At 39.3% G+C, this 15,967-nt stretch overlaps 2 protein-coding genes across 4 annotated transcripts in view; one reads left to right on the top strand and one right to left on the bottom strand.

Annotated features, from left to right (window-relative positions):
* Positions 1-9,223, top strand: part of LOC146805678 (uncharacterized) — a 50,469-nt gene extending 41,246 nt beyond the window's left edge. For all 3 annotated transcript variants that reach the window (XR_014967876.1, XR_014967875.1, XM_085622953.1), the window contains one exon: positions 328-9,223. Coding sequence is in view for 1 of the 3 variants with exons in the window: in XM_085622953.1 (XP_085479079.1) it covers positions 328-401 (74 nt within the window). In the remaining 2 variants the exon portion in view is untranslated. The remainder of the gene's footprint in view (positions 1-327) is intronic.
* Positions 1-15,967, bottom strand: part of LOC146805677 (amine oxidase [flavin-containing] A-like) — a 675,430-nt gene that overhangs the window by 404,170 nt on the left and 255,293 nt on the right. The window lies entirely within an intron of this gene.

The following is a 15,967-nucleotide window of genomic DNA, read 5'->3' as shown; positions in this document are numbered from 1 at the left end:
CATATGTAATCCCCTTCCTTGTTCAATCTACCTTTTACAGATTGCAATCTTCACCATGCTTCCTTCCCTATATACTCCCAGTGCACCTCATTTTTCTATTCACACGTTCATTGTAAAACCTCACATGGATGCGAGATGAATGAAAGACTCAACCCTCGACCATTAAACAAAGGGAATAAGAGGAAGGGCTTGAGGAAACCAAGAAAGGATAGCACGTCACAATTTTGCTCCTCACCTAACAAAGTGCATCATTTTACTTTTCTTTCAAAGTGCCATTTTACAGAAGCAAATGAAAATAAGCTGTCCTTCTTTCTTTATATTTTATAGGAGCAAACAGGAAACCTGGAAATTCCTGCCAATCGGCTGTTGTGACTGGCCAGACGCCTTCTACTGCTGGATGAAGTGATTGCTAACTATAGAAAAATAAACCTGAGACACACCATGCCACAGCATGGTGCATTTAGTTAGAATGTGGTCCAAAGTCAGCATTCAGTAGCTGTTGTTCTTCTGAGTATTTCCATGCAGTTCAGTGCCAGACATCCTTGGATTTACGTGGTTAAGAAAACTATCTCTGCATGTGGTAAAAAACTCTGTCTCCAGGGCGTGAATGCAAAATGAGAGAACAAGTAACAAGAATGGAAACATATTAGAGCTCTCACTGCAATAGGAACACAATGATTATTTCTTATTAAATGGTAAGAAAAGTCTATGGCATGGTCTATCGGAATCAAGTGAGCTGTTCACTTCCTTTCACACAAACACACAATTGAGTATGGAACTCCATGCCAGATCAAATGCAGTGCACCCTCTCCCTTCTCTACTTCTACAACATACTGAAGACTGAGATTTTCAAGCTGATCATCATATTAAAAGCCTCCCCACTTGCTTCCTTAGCCCCTTCACTTCTCTATTCACCCCTCTCTTTCAACCCTGCCCTATCCCCTACAAGTGACTCTTGAACCTACAGGCTACACCTGCCCTACAGTACTCTTTTTTCATTCTCTATTCTTCATCCTCCTTTTCTCTCACTCAGTGCTCTCTATGTTGCAGCACTCCATTGTTTTGTTGTAGTTTAATTTGTTGTAGAGTCCCACTCAACCGCTTAAATGCCCACCTCATATTTCAGGTCTTGGGCAGGCAATATCACATATCCTGCCCTCACTTTTCCCCTCTGTAGCCACATTCTTAAAAACCACGCACCATCAAAAATACACCATAGAAACAGATTGACATTAAATAAATTACAAAAAACATAAAAGGGATCCCGAAACAAATATACAGGCAGGTGGCTTCGGGTAAATGAGACTATATATAGAACCCTACACAAGAAGGGAGTAGATGTCACCGGCCTACGGTATAGGATGAGCGCGTGGCGTCTCTCAATAAGCAAATGGATGTCCCAAGCGGGGAGCAAACAAATGACTAACAAAGCCAACAGAAAATGTAAAATAGTAATGATATCAAATATGCGTTATGCAAAAACATTTTCTTAAAGGTAGAGAAATCTATAAATATTTTCAATAGTTGTTATAATATTTTTACATATATAATAGAACAAATCAATTAAAGTGAACATACATATTTTTTTCAGAATGCACCCACAAAAGCAATAATGTATATCCAAAATGTCCCCAGTCCAAGTGGATCGAAGCAAAATAATTGCTATTAAGATCATCAACAACATTACACAACGCCACTCTCTCATAAAGTCAGTCATACCACAATCATATCCACACATCTGCCATACTGTCAAAGCCAGCCAATAAAAAATACGTATGAAGACAGGGACCGTAGATCAGACTGGTAGTGGTATCATAAGCAAACCGGTATATAAATGGAAAGATACAATGTTATCTAATGATAAAAATATCATTTTTAACTGGAATGTAATGAGTATCTACATCTGTTATGCTGATAACCAAGTATTCTTATATACATTTTCTTCAGTTAAATAATATTTATTCCATGTACTTATAAAAATAGGAAAGTAAGCTGGAAATATTTAAACAAATCTCGTTTCTCTCGTTCTTTCCATGTACCACTGCGTGGTTCCGGTCATAGAATGTGCCGACGCGCGTTTTGGTGAGAGGCTTCAATGCAGCCACACCCACTCCCCCAAAGCTCCCCCACTCCGCACAACACACATAATTAGCATAATCTAACTTCGCCTACTTATCATAGTGTAGATTATAGGGTCTACTCAATAAAGAGAGAATTGCGGGTAATTGAGACGGGAATTTCACACTTGAGGCCAAAGTAGATGAGTTGGAAAAATTCGCCCATTCAGCATCATTGGAGTATTTTTTGAACTCAGATACTTTGGACTAAAGTTTGAAATTTCCATCGCAAATCCTTGCAAGACACTTGGCAGGGCTGGAAGTGCAGTTGCCGGGACTGTCCCAGGATAGTGAATTACCCCGGGACAGTGTCCACCTTGCTGGGACTGTCCTGGCAAAAACGAGACAGTTGGCAGCTATGGTGTGTGTGAGTTATTGTCTATGAGTATGTAAAAATCCCAAGTAAAATCCAATAGACACCTCACCAAACCCGACTGAAAGCACCTGTGCCAAACTATTTACAGAATACATTTATTAGTGGGGTGTAACACCGCAAACAGCCCCTATTAAGCTATGCCCTTGTCACTGACACCAAGTCAAAGTAATAAACATCGCACCACTTATAACTGTGACCCCTGTGCAAAAAACCTGTTTGCACCAGGATCTCAATTAATCTGGCCCTCATAATCAGGCTCTAGAAAGTGGGCCATCACAGGCAGAACTGGAACTCCACAAGTTTTACCATGATCATTTTGGGCAGGTTTGGCCAGCTGGAATAAGTCAGGAAAACCTGTAAGGATGTGATCATTATCACAACACACAACTTCTAATGCAGGGAAAATGTGCAAACTGTTTTTCCAAAGTGATCGGAAGTTTGCCTCGGACTTGTAATCTAAGCCCAGAGGTGGAAGACGCTTTACACAAATTACTCCTGTCACGACCCATCCTCCTGTTCCCTGCTGAATCACATCACCCCAGACATCCACATTGTCCACTACATTTTACAGTGTAAAATCTGCTTTAAAGTTACTTGTACGATTTCTGTCTTTAATGTCATTGCTTCAGCTGGGTCAATGTGCAGTTTAAACATCTGTAGCGTGCCTCAAAAGTATCCCAGGGAACACAGCTGCAGTTCATCCCTACTTCACATGCACTGATCCCAGCTGCAGACAAGTAAACAGAGTAGATGGAAGCCAGGAAGAATGCCACAGTTCATGTTTGGATGCAAAACCTGAAAGCACATCTAGTTTTTAAGGGAAACGGGCCCTTGACATTATATTTAAATGTTCGGAATCTAACATCTACATTGGCTCACCGTGGATGTGACATTATCTCCATTACCAAGGATGTGTGCGTTCTGTCTGTCCTAATTAGCAGAGGAACAGCAAACATCTCACTGGAGTGGGTGAGCAACAAGGGAGAAATTAACAAAACGGTTAATTGTACTGAATCTGCAGACAGCAAACTAAGCTATTATCTTTCAGTACCCCACCAATGGGTAAACAGTCGATCAATGTTGTCTGTGTTTTTAATCTGTTTTTCAAGCTTATAGTTGTTTTTTTGTTGGCAGAGTGTTGTGCAAGTGCTATGAGGCGGGCGCCACCGGGGTGTGCTGTTTGTGGAAATGGTCCTCCTAGCAGACAGCAGTGGTGGATTCATCCCACACATTTTAGAGCACAATCTTGCATTATCAAAACACAGAGCTGTTTGCGTGGTGGTGCTTGGGCAGTGAAGCTGTCAGCACTGCAGTGGAGACACAATCACTCACTTTATGAAAATGGAATTTGCTGTTGAAAATGTGGAGTTGTGATGGGCGGAACTGGTTCAATATTCATCACATATCGACATTGGTCTACAGTGGTCAACAGTCTGAGTTTTCTGATACTCTTTCCCTTCCCAGGGCTGCCTTGTCTGCGTCTCGCTCTGCTCACTGAGTACCGTTCCCCCCCCGTGCCCCCTCTGGGCACATGACTCCTCCACCCTTCCTGTCTACGTCCACACAGCACAAAGCTACTGAGGCTCACCCACACACACCTCAACATGACATCAGCAGTCGCTGTTCAGGTCTCTACTTCTTTTGCTACACCAAGTTCTCCTCTGTGTAGACAATGCTGACCACAGGGAGAGAGAAAGTTCGGGTGTCTATCTGTCTATCTATCTATTTATCTTTTTTTGCAGTTTTCTATAGCGCAAACTTGAAACTAAGGTATTGGAGCATTTTACATGAGCACTAGTTATATTAACAAGGTCATATTCGTTTCTTTTGTAGGTCGAGCCTAGAGTCAGCGCACATGCGCTGCTCTGCGAGGCATGCTGTACTGCAGTAGCCCTGCCCACTCTCTGCCCATATTTGTCATTGGCTTGTGTCATTGTACTTTTGTGAATGCTGGCTTCTGATTGGTTAATAGGCTTGTTAGTCCTTCCTTCGCTTTGTCTTCATTTGTAACCTCCCATGAGGGCTGGCCCTTTTACTTTGGTTGTTACACGTATGCTTTAATTATAACCTGGGAGTATTATTTTCTTAGTTGGCTTTCTTCTGCCTGCTTTTGCAGGCAGGATACGTTGCTCTCTCTCTCTCCGAAAGCTCTTTAAAACATATAAGCAGCACATCTGCCTCAGATGGGATAATGGGGGAAGTGCTTTTCTTTTGCCTGAAAATGGGCGCGTTTGTTTTGTTATAGTGGATCGTCAGCTGTCCATTAATGTCACCACGGCCTACAACTTTAAACATATAATTGCTCATTTTTCAAGCACTGTGTACTGTTTCACTTAGGTAGTTTATGATGCTCACCAGGGACCTCAAGGAGCTGCTTGCGGTACTGCACCTAGACATGCAGTGCTGGTGCCTTGCTCACTAGGGACCTCTAGGAGCAGCTTGCGGTACTGCACTGAGACATACAATGCTGGTTCCTGGCTCACTACGCAAGCATTTGCAACGCTCTAGGTCTCGCATTACTGAAAGTATGAGCTATTGGCGTTGCATTATTATTTGCAATGCCAATACCTCAAACTATCAGTAATGCGAGACCTATTGCATTGCACATGTTGTTTATTCAAGGCACGGCGACTGCGAGACTCGAACATGGATCTCCAGTTCCAAAGGCAGCAGCTCTGGCAGTTATGTCACATCCTCTCCCTTGTAATGCCGGAATTAATTTAGGAGCACACCGGAGCAGGCAGGTGAGTAGGGCAGCCTCAGCAATGTTTATGCTTTAGATGTATGGGGAGTATGAAGGCCGGAACTTGTTCACACTGTTGCTGTTCTTAACTCGAAGCCCAATTCACGATAACTAGAACATGCATATTGTGGTAAAAGCATTTGGTTGTTGAGCCATGTAAAATCGCTTCAACCCATTTCAATTCCTCCCAGATTTCTACTGATGAGCACATCTACAACTGACATAAGTCTCTATTTAAGATGCCTATACAGACCAATACTGCATGTTCCCCAAGGGATTTCATAGCATGCGTAGTTTACCAGTAAACTAAACAGGCTCTTAAAATATAATACTACATTAAAATACAAAAAAGCTTTATTGCGATGCCAAGTTAGGCAACCATAGCTGAAGCAGGTGCATGGGGTTATGGTGATAGCAGAAATATAAATAAGACAATTGAATAGCTGTGACTGCCAGTATGCAGCATTCATTGATCTCTATGTTGAATTCCTGTTTACTGGGAGTTCCACCTTCATTATTATTGTTGCCTGTGTATTATGCCACCTGACTGGGGCTTAGAACCTGATGATCCCTGCTGAGTCCTATGACTCATATAAAAGAGAATGATGTGGGCTGGAAGACAGCCATGTTGTTCCAGCTTGATCAGTACCTTTTTTGAGTGGAACTGAAGCTTTCACTGCTGCAAGTTTAGGTGTATGTTTTCTGCGACTAAATTAAGTCTGCACTGCTGATGCACTTTGGTATCGGATCCGCAAGGAAGTGGGTATTGTAATGTTGTTTCCTGGCAAGTAGATTCTTCACCACTTTAGACTTTTTTCCTAGCTACAGCTCTGCCTTCTCAAGATGTTGCTTTGTTCATCCTAGACCTCATGCTGTTCGCCCCGGAAACTGCCTTACTCCCTCTGGACTACATGAATGCTCCTCTCCGTTCCCCCAGGTCTGTCTATTCCATCCCACAGACCCTTCTCTTCTACTTGACTCCTGGACCCTTCCCTGATCCACTAGCAAAACAGCAGCAATGAAAATGTCACTTCATGTGGGAAATAAGTGTTCACTGCCGCTACCCCTTCGGAACTAATACTTCGCACAGAAAGGAATTGGTGGTGGTCCTCACATGAAACATCTTTTTGGTTTGGAAAATTCTGTTCTATATCCTACTGGTTGCCTATTAGAGATATAACAGTTGTTTAGATATAATCTGCATTAAAGTGGACTTCATGTACATTTTAGCCAATCATGATATGGATTATATTTATTGGATAGTGTACGTCACCAGTTTGTAATTATGGTTCAACTGCAAGATTGTTTATTTTTTTTACATAGTCCCTCTGGTTATACCTGTACTAAATTTGGCACTACCTTAGTGTATGCAGCTAAGGCTTGGCACGCCAATTTTTGTGAAACGCTGCGCTGGGTAAAAGTTAAAGAGAGGGGGTGGAAAGGTGGTAAAAAAAGATGTGTGTTTCACCATTTTACTCCCCTAACAAATTTGGTCACCAATACATCTAAAAAAAAAAAAATGTAAGTCAAACTTGGTTTAATGGAACTTTACTCAGAAAGTGTGTTGTTTGTTGGTTGGTGTAAACCCATTTAGTCGTCTCAGGGATATTAGAACTTGATAAAGGGGTCAGGTGGGGTTGAATGGGCTAATTCTTTTGTACGTCTTGACAAATTAAAAGTCTCTCTCTCTCCCCCTCTCTCTCTCTCTCTCTCTCTCTCTCTCGCACTCACTTTGTTTATGCAGGAAAGAGCCCACAAGCAATTTCTGTAGGTTCTGACCAGGTGGAAAAAACTGAGGCAGTGGGCCAAAAAAGATTTCTTTTCTGCTTTTAGTATCTATATGACATTTTGCTCACAGCTACAAAAAAGTCACTGAACGGGTCTCCACCAAAGAAGGCATGAAATTAGAACTTTACTCAGAATGTGCCCTTTTTGTGGTTTGGTGTAAATCTGTTCCAGTTCTTAAGAAAATAGAGTCTGAAAAAGGTGCCAGATGCACATGAAATGGTTAACATTTTTGTGTATTGTGGCTGTCTAAAATTGCCACTCAAGGGCATAGTATAGTTAGGAAAACAATTGAAAAATTCACCAGTTATGGTAATCAATGCACACGATGCAAGCAAGAACTTGTATCATCTGCCATGTTTCATTCTTTGCAGTAAGTCTTTTTTGCTGTACCATTTTGAAAAGGATGTTTTGGTTATTTTTTTCTGCTTGGTGGGCAACAAGAGTTATAGTGTGCCATATGTCCATCTGTTACTGAACAGACTTACACCAAAGCAACAAAAACATGTTTTCTGAGTAAAGTTATCCTTTCATTTGTAATTTAGTGTAAATGTGTTCCGTGGTTTTTGCTGGAGGGGAGATCAAAATTTACCATGCCACAAAAAAAGGAAAACACATCTTATTTCACCAACCCTTAGCTTTACTCCCTTTCACAGATATGCACCAAATTGTCCTGCTGGATTTTAGCTGACTATTCCAGCCCTGTGGCTGCAGGGCACGCTCCGTGTGGCTGGTGTTTCTCCGCTTTTCAAATTTGCACATTTGGCAATTTTTTGTTGAGTGAGTTATAGAGTCTCCACTAAAAGACATTTTCCATTGAACAAATCTGCAGGAAACATTCAAATAAAAATGTTATCTGCTTTGGATTCCGCATGCCATGTTTGGTCAGCTTTGTCAAGAAGGGGAAAGAGTCAAAAAAGTGATTTTTAGTATTTTAAGTCTCACGGGAATCTTTGCTCATGAAAAACGATAAATGGAGTTACATCAAAGTTGCCATAACAGTTAAACTTTAGTCAAGAAAGTGCCTTTGTTTGGTCTAAATACATTCTTAAAAACTGTTGTAGAGGTAGGGGTTTGAAAGGACTAAACATTTCAAGATAACGGAAACATTAGTATCTAGAGATTCAAAGAAGGTCTACAGATTAAATCCCCCCAAAAAAAAAAAATTATATTGAAGGGAGCTGCAAATTCTCACGAGCGAAGTAGACAAGATGGCTGCTGCTTGCTAATTCTCAATACAGCCTCTTTTTATAGAGATAGCCACTTCTATCATCATTTTAAGCAGTTTTTTTGTCATTGGTGGCTACTTATTTATTATAATGGAATGGAAAAATATGTATGCTGCTTCCAACAAACGCCACCAAAATATTTGTCCTCCACCAGTTAAGTCAAACATTGTGGAGTCTAAGGAATCTTTTTATCCACTTTATTAGAGGAGTTTCAAGATGTCTGTTCCAATACAGAAAATATTGCCTCAGAAATCAAAAATAAAAAGTCTTTCTATGAAGGTCTCTGATAACACAATTAAAATACAGGATAATAAATCCAAAATTGATGGTTTGATGCCTATTACTGCAAAAATATTGCCGATGAGTGGTCTCTTGTGTGACTTAGAAAATTGTAACAGACAGTATAACCTAGGTATTTTTAATTTGCCAGAGAATGGTGAAGGGAATAATTGCAGGCCGTATTTAGAAAAATTGCTTCCGGATCTTTTGCATATTACTTTTCCAGAGAAATTCGAAATTGATAAGGCACATAGAACTCCTTCTCATCGTAATCCCAGTTCTACCAAACCTCGTCATAAGATTTTCAAGATTCTGCATCATCATCATTTGGTATTGATTTGGAAAGCAGCAAGAGAGATACCCTCTTTGATGGTTAATGGTCTTAAGATCTTTATTCACCAAGATTTTGCTTAAAAAAACGTTCAGCATTTGCAAGGAATTTTCAGACCTATGACCTCGACTTAGAAGCTGTAGTTTCAAACAAGGCCTTTTTGATCCATCTACCATGAGAATATGAAAATATTATTTTTCCAAGTCTTTTCAGCACCCTGAAGATCTTCGTCTTTTCCTGGACCAGCAGTTACTGCTCTCAATGAAAATAAATGTGTCTGACACTTGAGTCATCTGTTCTAATTTTTTTCCTCACAACTCACCTATCTTTTATGCATTGTTCTTTGAGGGCTTCATTTGGGCCGGCTGATCTTGTCTCTGTGTATATGTGTGATCCAGAGCTATTATTTATGTTTTTATGTTGTCATGTTGTTGTTTGTCTATGTTGTCTTTTCTGTGTTTGTCTGCGTACTTCCTTTTTTTACCTGCTATGCCTTGTTGGAGCTACCTTTTATTCTTTTATTATATAATGTTTCCCCCCAGGTTTACTGATTTTCCTATTCTATAAAAATGGATAACAGTGCTGATATAAAAATTGTTTCATTTAATGTAAAAGGTTTGTGCCACCCAGTGAAACATACTAAGGTTCTTGAATATTTAGCAAGATATAAAGCTGATATTGTATGCTTCATGAGACACATATAGATGATACAGTTTTATCTTATATGAACAAAAAATGGGTTGGGACGGTTATTTCTTCCTCAGCGCATAACAAGAAAAATGGTGTTGCTATTTTTTTTGCCAAACAATCACATCTTCAAATTGTAAACAAGTATTACGAATTCAAAGGTCGTTATAATATTGCTAAAATTAAAATTGACAATAATATTTTGTATCTTGTTAATGTGTGAGGTCCATCATCAGATGACCCCAATTTTTGGACCCTTTTTTTTCTGAAATCCATAAATTAGGTAATGTCATACTCATTATTGGCAGTGATTTTAATCTCATATGTGACGCATAATTGGATAGAACCTCTCAAACCAAATATCGTCATCCTGAGGCCTTTTTTTCCCCTCAAATCTTTTTTCTTAAATGACTAAATTAGTAGATAGTTGGCGTTTACATCATCCAACAGAGAAACTAGTTTTTTTCTAATTCTCATAACTCCTATTCTCACATAGATTAAATATTAATATCCCGTCAATTAATTCCTTCAGTTTCTACCCCTGCTATTCATAAAATTGATATATCTGATAATGTGCTGATTTCATGTATTTAACGATATTCTCCCCCTCAATCATGGAAAGGTTGATGGCACATGCATGCTCACATTGTCCTAAATGAGGAAAATAAACCCAAGCTCTTGTCTGCTCTACATGATTATTTTTCTTTTAACCCTTAAAGTTCTACTTCTCTCATATTAGAGGAACGACAATTTCTATTATGGCCCATAACAACAAATCATTTAATTCAGAGTCAAAGAACCAGATAAACAAATAGCAATGTATGAACTCCTCTTTATCACTTCTAATGGCATAAAATATAAATTAATTTTACACAAACTCTGGAATGAATTTAATTTCACATTAACCCCTTCTATGCGTTGGAAGGGCGGGAGCTGTCTGACGCATAGGTGCTTACGTGCGTCCCACGCGTCCGATGCCATAGCACAGGGAATCCCTCTGGAGCGGGCACCAGAGGGATTCCCTTTACCCCCTATGAGCCTCGGGAGCTGGGGAGCACGTAGAAAGATGGGAGAGGTATCGTTAGAAAGGGGAGAACCTCCCCTTTCCAATGGATCCTTGCTTGGGGATTGCCCCAGGAGGGCGATCCTCAAGCAGGGATCCACCCACTAGACACCAGGGAGGGGGGAGCGGCCCCTTGGGCAAGGGCCTTTGGTCCCCCAAAATAATTGGCAAAGTTTAGTCTTTCTGCTCCCCTTGGGGGACAGATGGGGGCAGTAGAGACCTACTACTAGAGACCAGGAATATTTTTCCACAATTTTACTTAGGGTGGGGGCTGCCTAAAACGGGCTTGCCAATGCCCCCTGCCAAATTTACAGCCTTTCTGCCCCCCTGGGATGTCAAAAAGCCCACTAGATGCTAGGGATTTATTTTGAGCAATTTAAATTAGGGAGGGGGCTGCCCAAAACAGGCATTCTAATGCCCCCACCCCGCCAAAATTACAGCCTTTCTGCCCCCATTGGGGGCAGATGGGGGCAGTAGCCCCCAATCTGCCATCCGGGGGGGGCAAAAAGCCCACTAGAGGTCAGGGATTTATTTTGGGCAATTTTACTTAGGGTGGTGGCTGCCCTCAATGGGCATGCCAATGCCCCACCCCGCTAAAATTACAGCTTTTCTGGCCCCCCTGGGGAGCAGATGGGGACAGTAGCCCCATTTTGCCCCAACCGAGGGGTGAAAAGCCCTAGGGATTTATTTTGGGCAATTGAAATTAGGGCGGGGGCTGCCCAAAATGGGCATGACAATAGAGAAATCCCAGTCTTTCTACCCCACTGGGGGGCAGATGGGGTCAGTGGCCCCTGATCTGCCACTCTGGGTACTTGACCCAGCCACACAAGTGAGGTACCATTTTTCTCTGAAGACTTTGGGGAATGCCAGGTGGGTGGAATTTTGTGGATCCACGCAGATTCCAGAGCTTTCCACCACAGAAATGTGGGGAAAATGTGTTTTTTGGACCAATTTTTAGGTTTGCAAGGGATTCTGGGTAACAGAACCTGGTGAGAGCAAGTCAAGTCACCCCATCCTGGATTCCCCTGGGTATCTAGTTTTTAAAAATGTATATGTCTGCTAGGTTTCTCTAGGTGCCGGCAGAGCTAGGTTTCAAAATCTACAGATGGGCACTTTGCAAAAAAAGGGTCAGTTTTCACTGTGAAAATGTGGTGTGTCCACGTTGCATTTTGGACCGTTTCCTGTCGCGGGCACCAGGCCTATCCACACAAGTGAGGTACCATTGTTCTTGGGAGACTTTGGGGAATGGGGGGTAGGTGGAATTTTGTGGATCCACACAGATTCCAGAACTTTCCATCACAGAAATGTGAGGAAAATGCGTTTTTTTAAAACAAATTATTAGGTTTGCAAGGGATTCTGGGTAATAGAACCTGGTGAGAGCCAGTCAAGTCACCCCATCCTGGATTCCCTTGGAGGTCTAGTTTTGAAAAACTTATGAGTTTGCTAGGTTTCCCTAGATGCCGGCAGAGCTAGGGTTCAAAATCTTCAGATAGGCACTTTGCAAAAAAATGGTCAGTTTTCACTGTAAAAATAAAGTGTATCCATGTTGCATTTTGATCCGTTTCCTGTCACGGGCACTAGGCCTACCCACACAAGCGAGGTACCATTTTTATCGGGAGACTTAGCATAACACAAAAGTGTACAGCAACTGTTATTACCTATAGACTTTCAATGCATTTCTACCTCCCAAATGAAAGACAATGTGTAAAAAAGAAGTCATTTCGAAAAATAACCTATAATTCTCATGCTAGTATGGGTACTCACAATGTCGGAAATGTGCAAATATCTACTGTTTCCAAACTCTATATTTTGTTCCAATTTCAGAAATACATAGGTGTCTTTTATACCAATTTTTCCATGTATATATTTTCCCAAATTAATTGCTAAATATCTGGTACATGATAAAAAACGATTGCAAGATGCTGCTCAGTTATTGGCTCTGGGTTCATCGGGTTCTTGGTGAACCTACAAGTCCTATATATCCCCACAACCAGAAAGGTCCAACGGATGTAACGGTATATTGCTTTCAAACAGATGTCATCATTAGAAGTTACAGGTGAAAACGTTGACACAAATCGCTGTTTTTTTCAACTAATTTTCAATTTTTCCTATATTCAAATGTTAGTTTCTATAAAGAAACCTTGAAGGATCTACACAAATGACCCCTTGCTGAATTCCGAATTTTGTCAACTGTTCTACGATGTATAGCTTTCCAGGATCCATTATTACTTTCATACCCATTTCTACCATTAACTGGAAGGAGGTTGAAACCACAAAAAATAGCAAAAATACACTATGTCCCAGAAAAATGCCAAAACTGTGTAAAAAATATTGGTTTTCTGACAAAAGTCTGCTTGTCCCTGAAATCTGGGAAGGTGATGATTTCAGCACCACAACCCCTTTGTTGATACCATTTGCAGGGGAAAAAACAGACGCTTTCATTTGTAGCCCTTTTTTCCCATTTTTCCCCCCCAAAAAACTAAATTTAGCTGTATTTTGGATAATTTCTGGGTCCCCTACAGGGGAATCCACAAACCTTGGGGACCTTTAAAATCCCCATGATATTGGAAGAAAAGGACGCATATTTGGCGTGAATACCTTATTTGGTCAAAACGTTACAGGGGTCTAAGCGCAAACTACCCCAAATAACCAAAAAATGGCTTAGCACGGGGGGGGGGGAAGGCTTAGCAGCGAAGGGGTTAAGCAATAGAGCTAGCATTCAAATGTCTAACAGCAAAGCTAAATTTTGTTTCAATGTTAATCGATCTGGAAAACATTTGGCAAATTATTTGTGTACTAAGTGCGATATCATTTAAATTAATGCTATTCACAATTCTTATGCACAAATTGTAATCTCTCATAAAGAAGTAGTTCAGGAATGTATTAATTATTATTTGACTTTATATAATAAGCCTCCGGTTTGTGATATGTTGCATATTGATACTTTTTTAGATATATGTGGTTTGCCCAGGATTAATCAGTCTTTTCGAGATAAGTTAGATCTGCCCATCACATTAGTAGAAGTGCATTCAGCTATTAAATCCCTTAAGTTGCTTAAATCCCCTGGTCCAGATGGTATTCCTGCTGAATTTTATAAGTATTTTCTCTTCACCTTTTACCTCGTTACTCAAATTGTTTAATCATTTTGGTAATACTGGTTCTACATCTGGGACCTTTATAGAGGCTTTAATAATAGTTTTCCCGAAACCTAACAAGGATCCTACCAAGGTCTCAAACTATAGGCCTATATCCTTAATTAATCAGGATTGTAAACTTAATGCAACAATTTTAGCAATTAGATTGGCCTCTGTACTTGATACTACTGCTCATATTGATCAATCTCTTTCATGAAAAGTAGACACTCAGAACATAATGTAAGGTTTCTCTTCCATGCTAATGAAAATGGTCCCTCATTATGGATGCCAGCTGGTGTTTTAGCATCGGATGTGGAAAAGGCATTTGATAAAGTTAATTAGCAATATCTTTTCCATACCTTAGCTACATTTAATTTTGGTAACTTGTTTATTGCTATGATTTCAGCTCTTTGCTCTGGTCCTACCGCCAAGCTTTTTATTAATGGTAATATTTCGAATACATTTTTTCCTTTTTAGAGGTACCAGACAAGGGTCTCCTCTATCACCCTTGCTTTTTCTTCTTGCCATTGAACCTTTACTAATTGCCATAAGAAATTCGGTGGAAAGTGAAGCTAGCCTCATAAATAATGTTCCTATTAAAACGTCCGCATATGCAGATGATGTACTCTAGTATATTGGAAATCCTGAATTTTCCATTCCACTTCTCTTAACTCTCATTAATAAGTACTCTCAAATTTCAGGATATACTCTAAATACAAATAAAACAGACTTTTTTACTTTGAATGTGTGTTGTGTCCTAGATATGCTTCCTAACAAATACATAATATGGCAAAAGGATACACTTTAATACCTTGGTATTCTGATTTCTCACACCATTAAACATTCAATTACATTAAATTATGCTTATATTGTTAACCATATCAATTAAAAATTTCATAAATGGTCTGTCTTACATTTATCTTGGTGTGGGAAGATTGATTCCATTAAAATGGTTATTGCCCCAAATTGTTTTAATCTTTTTTCTATGGTACCTATTCAACTTCTACTTCATTTTTATAAAGATGTAGATAAACCTAATTCTAAGATTATTTGGAATAATAAATCTCAGTGTATAAGTTATAATAAATTAAAAATGACTAAGATCAATGGGGGCTTTGGGTTACCTGATTTCCTTACTTATCACAAAGCATTTATTTTAAAACAAAGATCCTTTTGGTTTCAATTTCCACAGACTTCTAATTCGCCTTCATTGCTTCTAGTGGAACAAAGTTTGATTTCGCCATTTCCTCTCCCTGCTCTTATTACTATGGCTAATTCATCCAGCTTGTTAAAGAGATGTGTAATATTAAAATCTACTAAATTGATATTGCATGATTTCGATAAGATCCTCCAATCTTAGATGTCACATACATTAAGTTTATCGTTATGGTATAATCCTTTTATAAAATTAGCTAAACGCCCTAAATTTTGGAAATCTTGGTTTAAAGCTGGTATTTTTTATTTAAAATATATATATCATAATAATGCTTTTTTGACTTCTGATTCTTTACGACAAAAATTCTCTCTGCTGCTATCAGATATTTCTAAATATAAGATTTTACGTAGATCAATACTTGATTTAGAATTTTTTTTCACACAGTTGGTTCATCATCACATGCAGTGTCTTTACTTTATAAAAATGGATTCATTCTAAAGGAGACAATATTAACTTTTTTCTCATTATTTTGGAACGCTGAATCAAATTTATCAATATTGCAAGACACTTGGAAGAAAATTTGGTTGAACAGTGTCTCTGGATAGCTACCTGTTTCACTTTAACAAACACATTAATTTTTACTATCTAATTGTATGTGGTCACCTTTAAGATTATTTAATGCAAAACCTTTAGATTCTGTTAACTGTTCGAATTGTAATATGAACATAGGCTCTTTGCGCAATATGCTTTATGAATGCAGTAGTGTTAAAAAAAATTGGGTTGAGATTTGGAGCATCATTACAAAACGATTTCAGAGACAGATAAATTGTCATTTGACATAGTGATATGTAAATCATCCTTACTTCCAACGGTGATGTCTGTTATTCATAATAAACAGTTTGATTTTTTAATTTCTGCAGCTTTAAAATCAATTACAGCTAACTGGAAAAATGATTCATTGTTATCTGTGCATGCTTTGTGGTCCTGGATAAAATTTATCAGAAAAAGGAGCTAGATTGATTTTGTTCAGTGTCATTCATAATACTCATAATTATCATTTATTTTGG

The sequence above is a fragment of the Triturus cristatus genome, chromosome 8, assembly GCF_964204655.1.
Source record: "Triturus cristatus chromosome 8, aTriCri1.1, whole genome shotgun sequence".
NCBI lineage: Eukaryota > Metazoa > Chordata > Amphibia > Caudata > Salamandridae > Triturus > Triturus cristatus.
The sequence above is the reverse complement of the archived record's forward strand: the minus strand, read 5'-3'. Positions and strand labels throughout refer to the sequence as shown.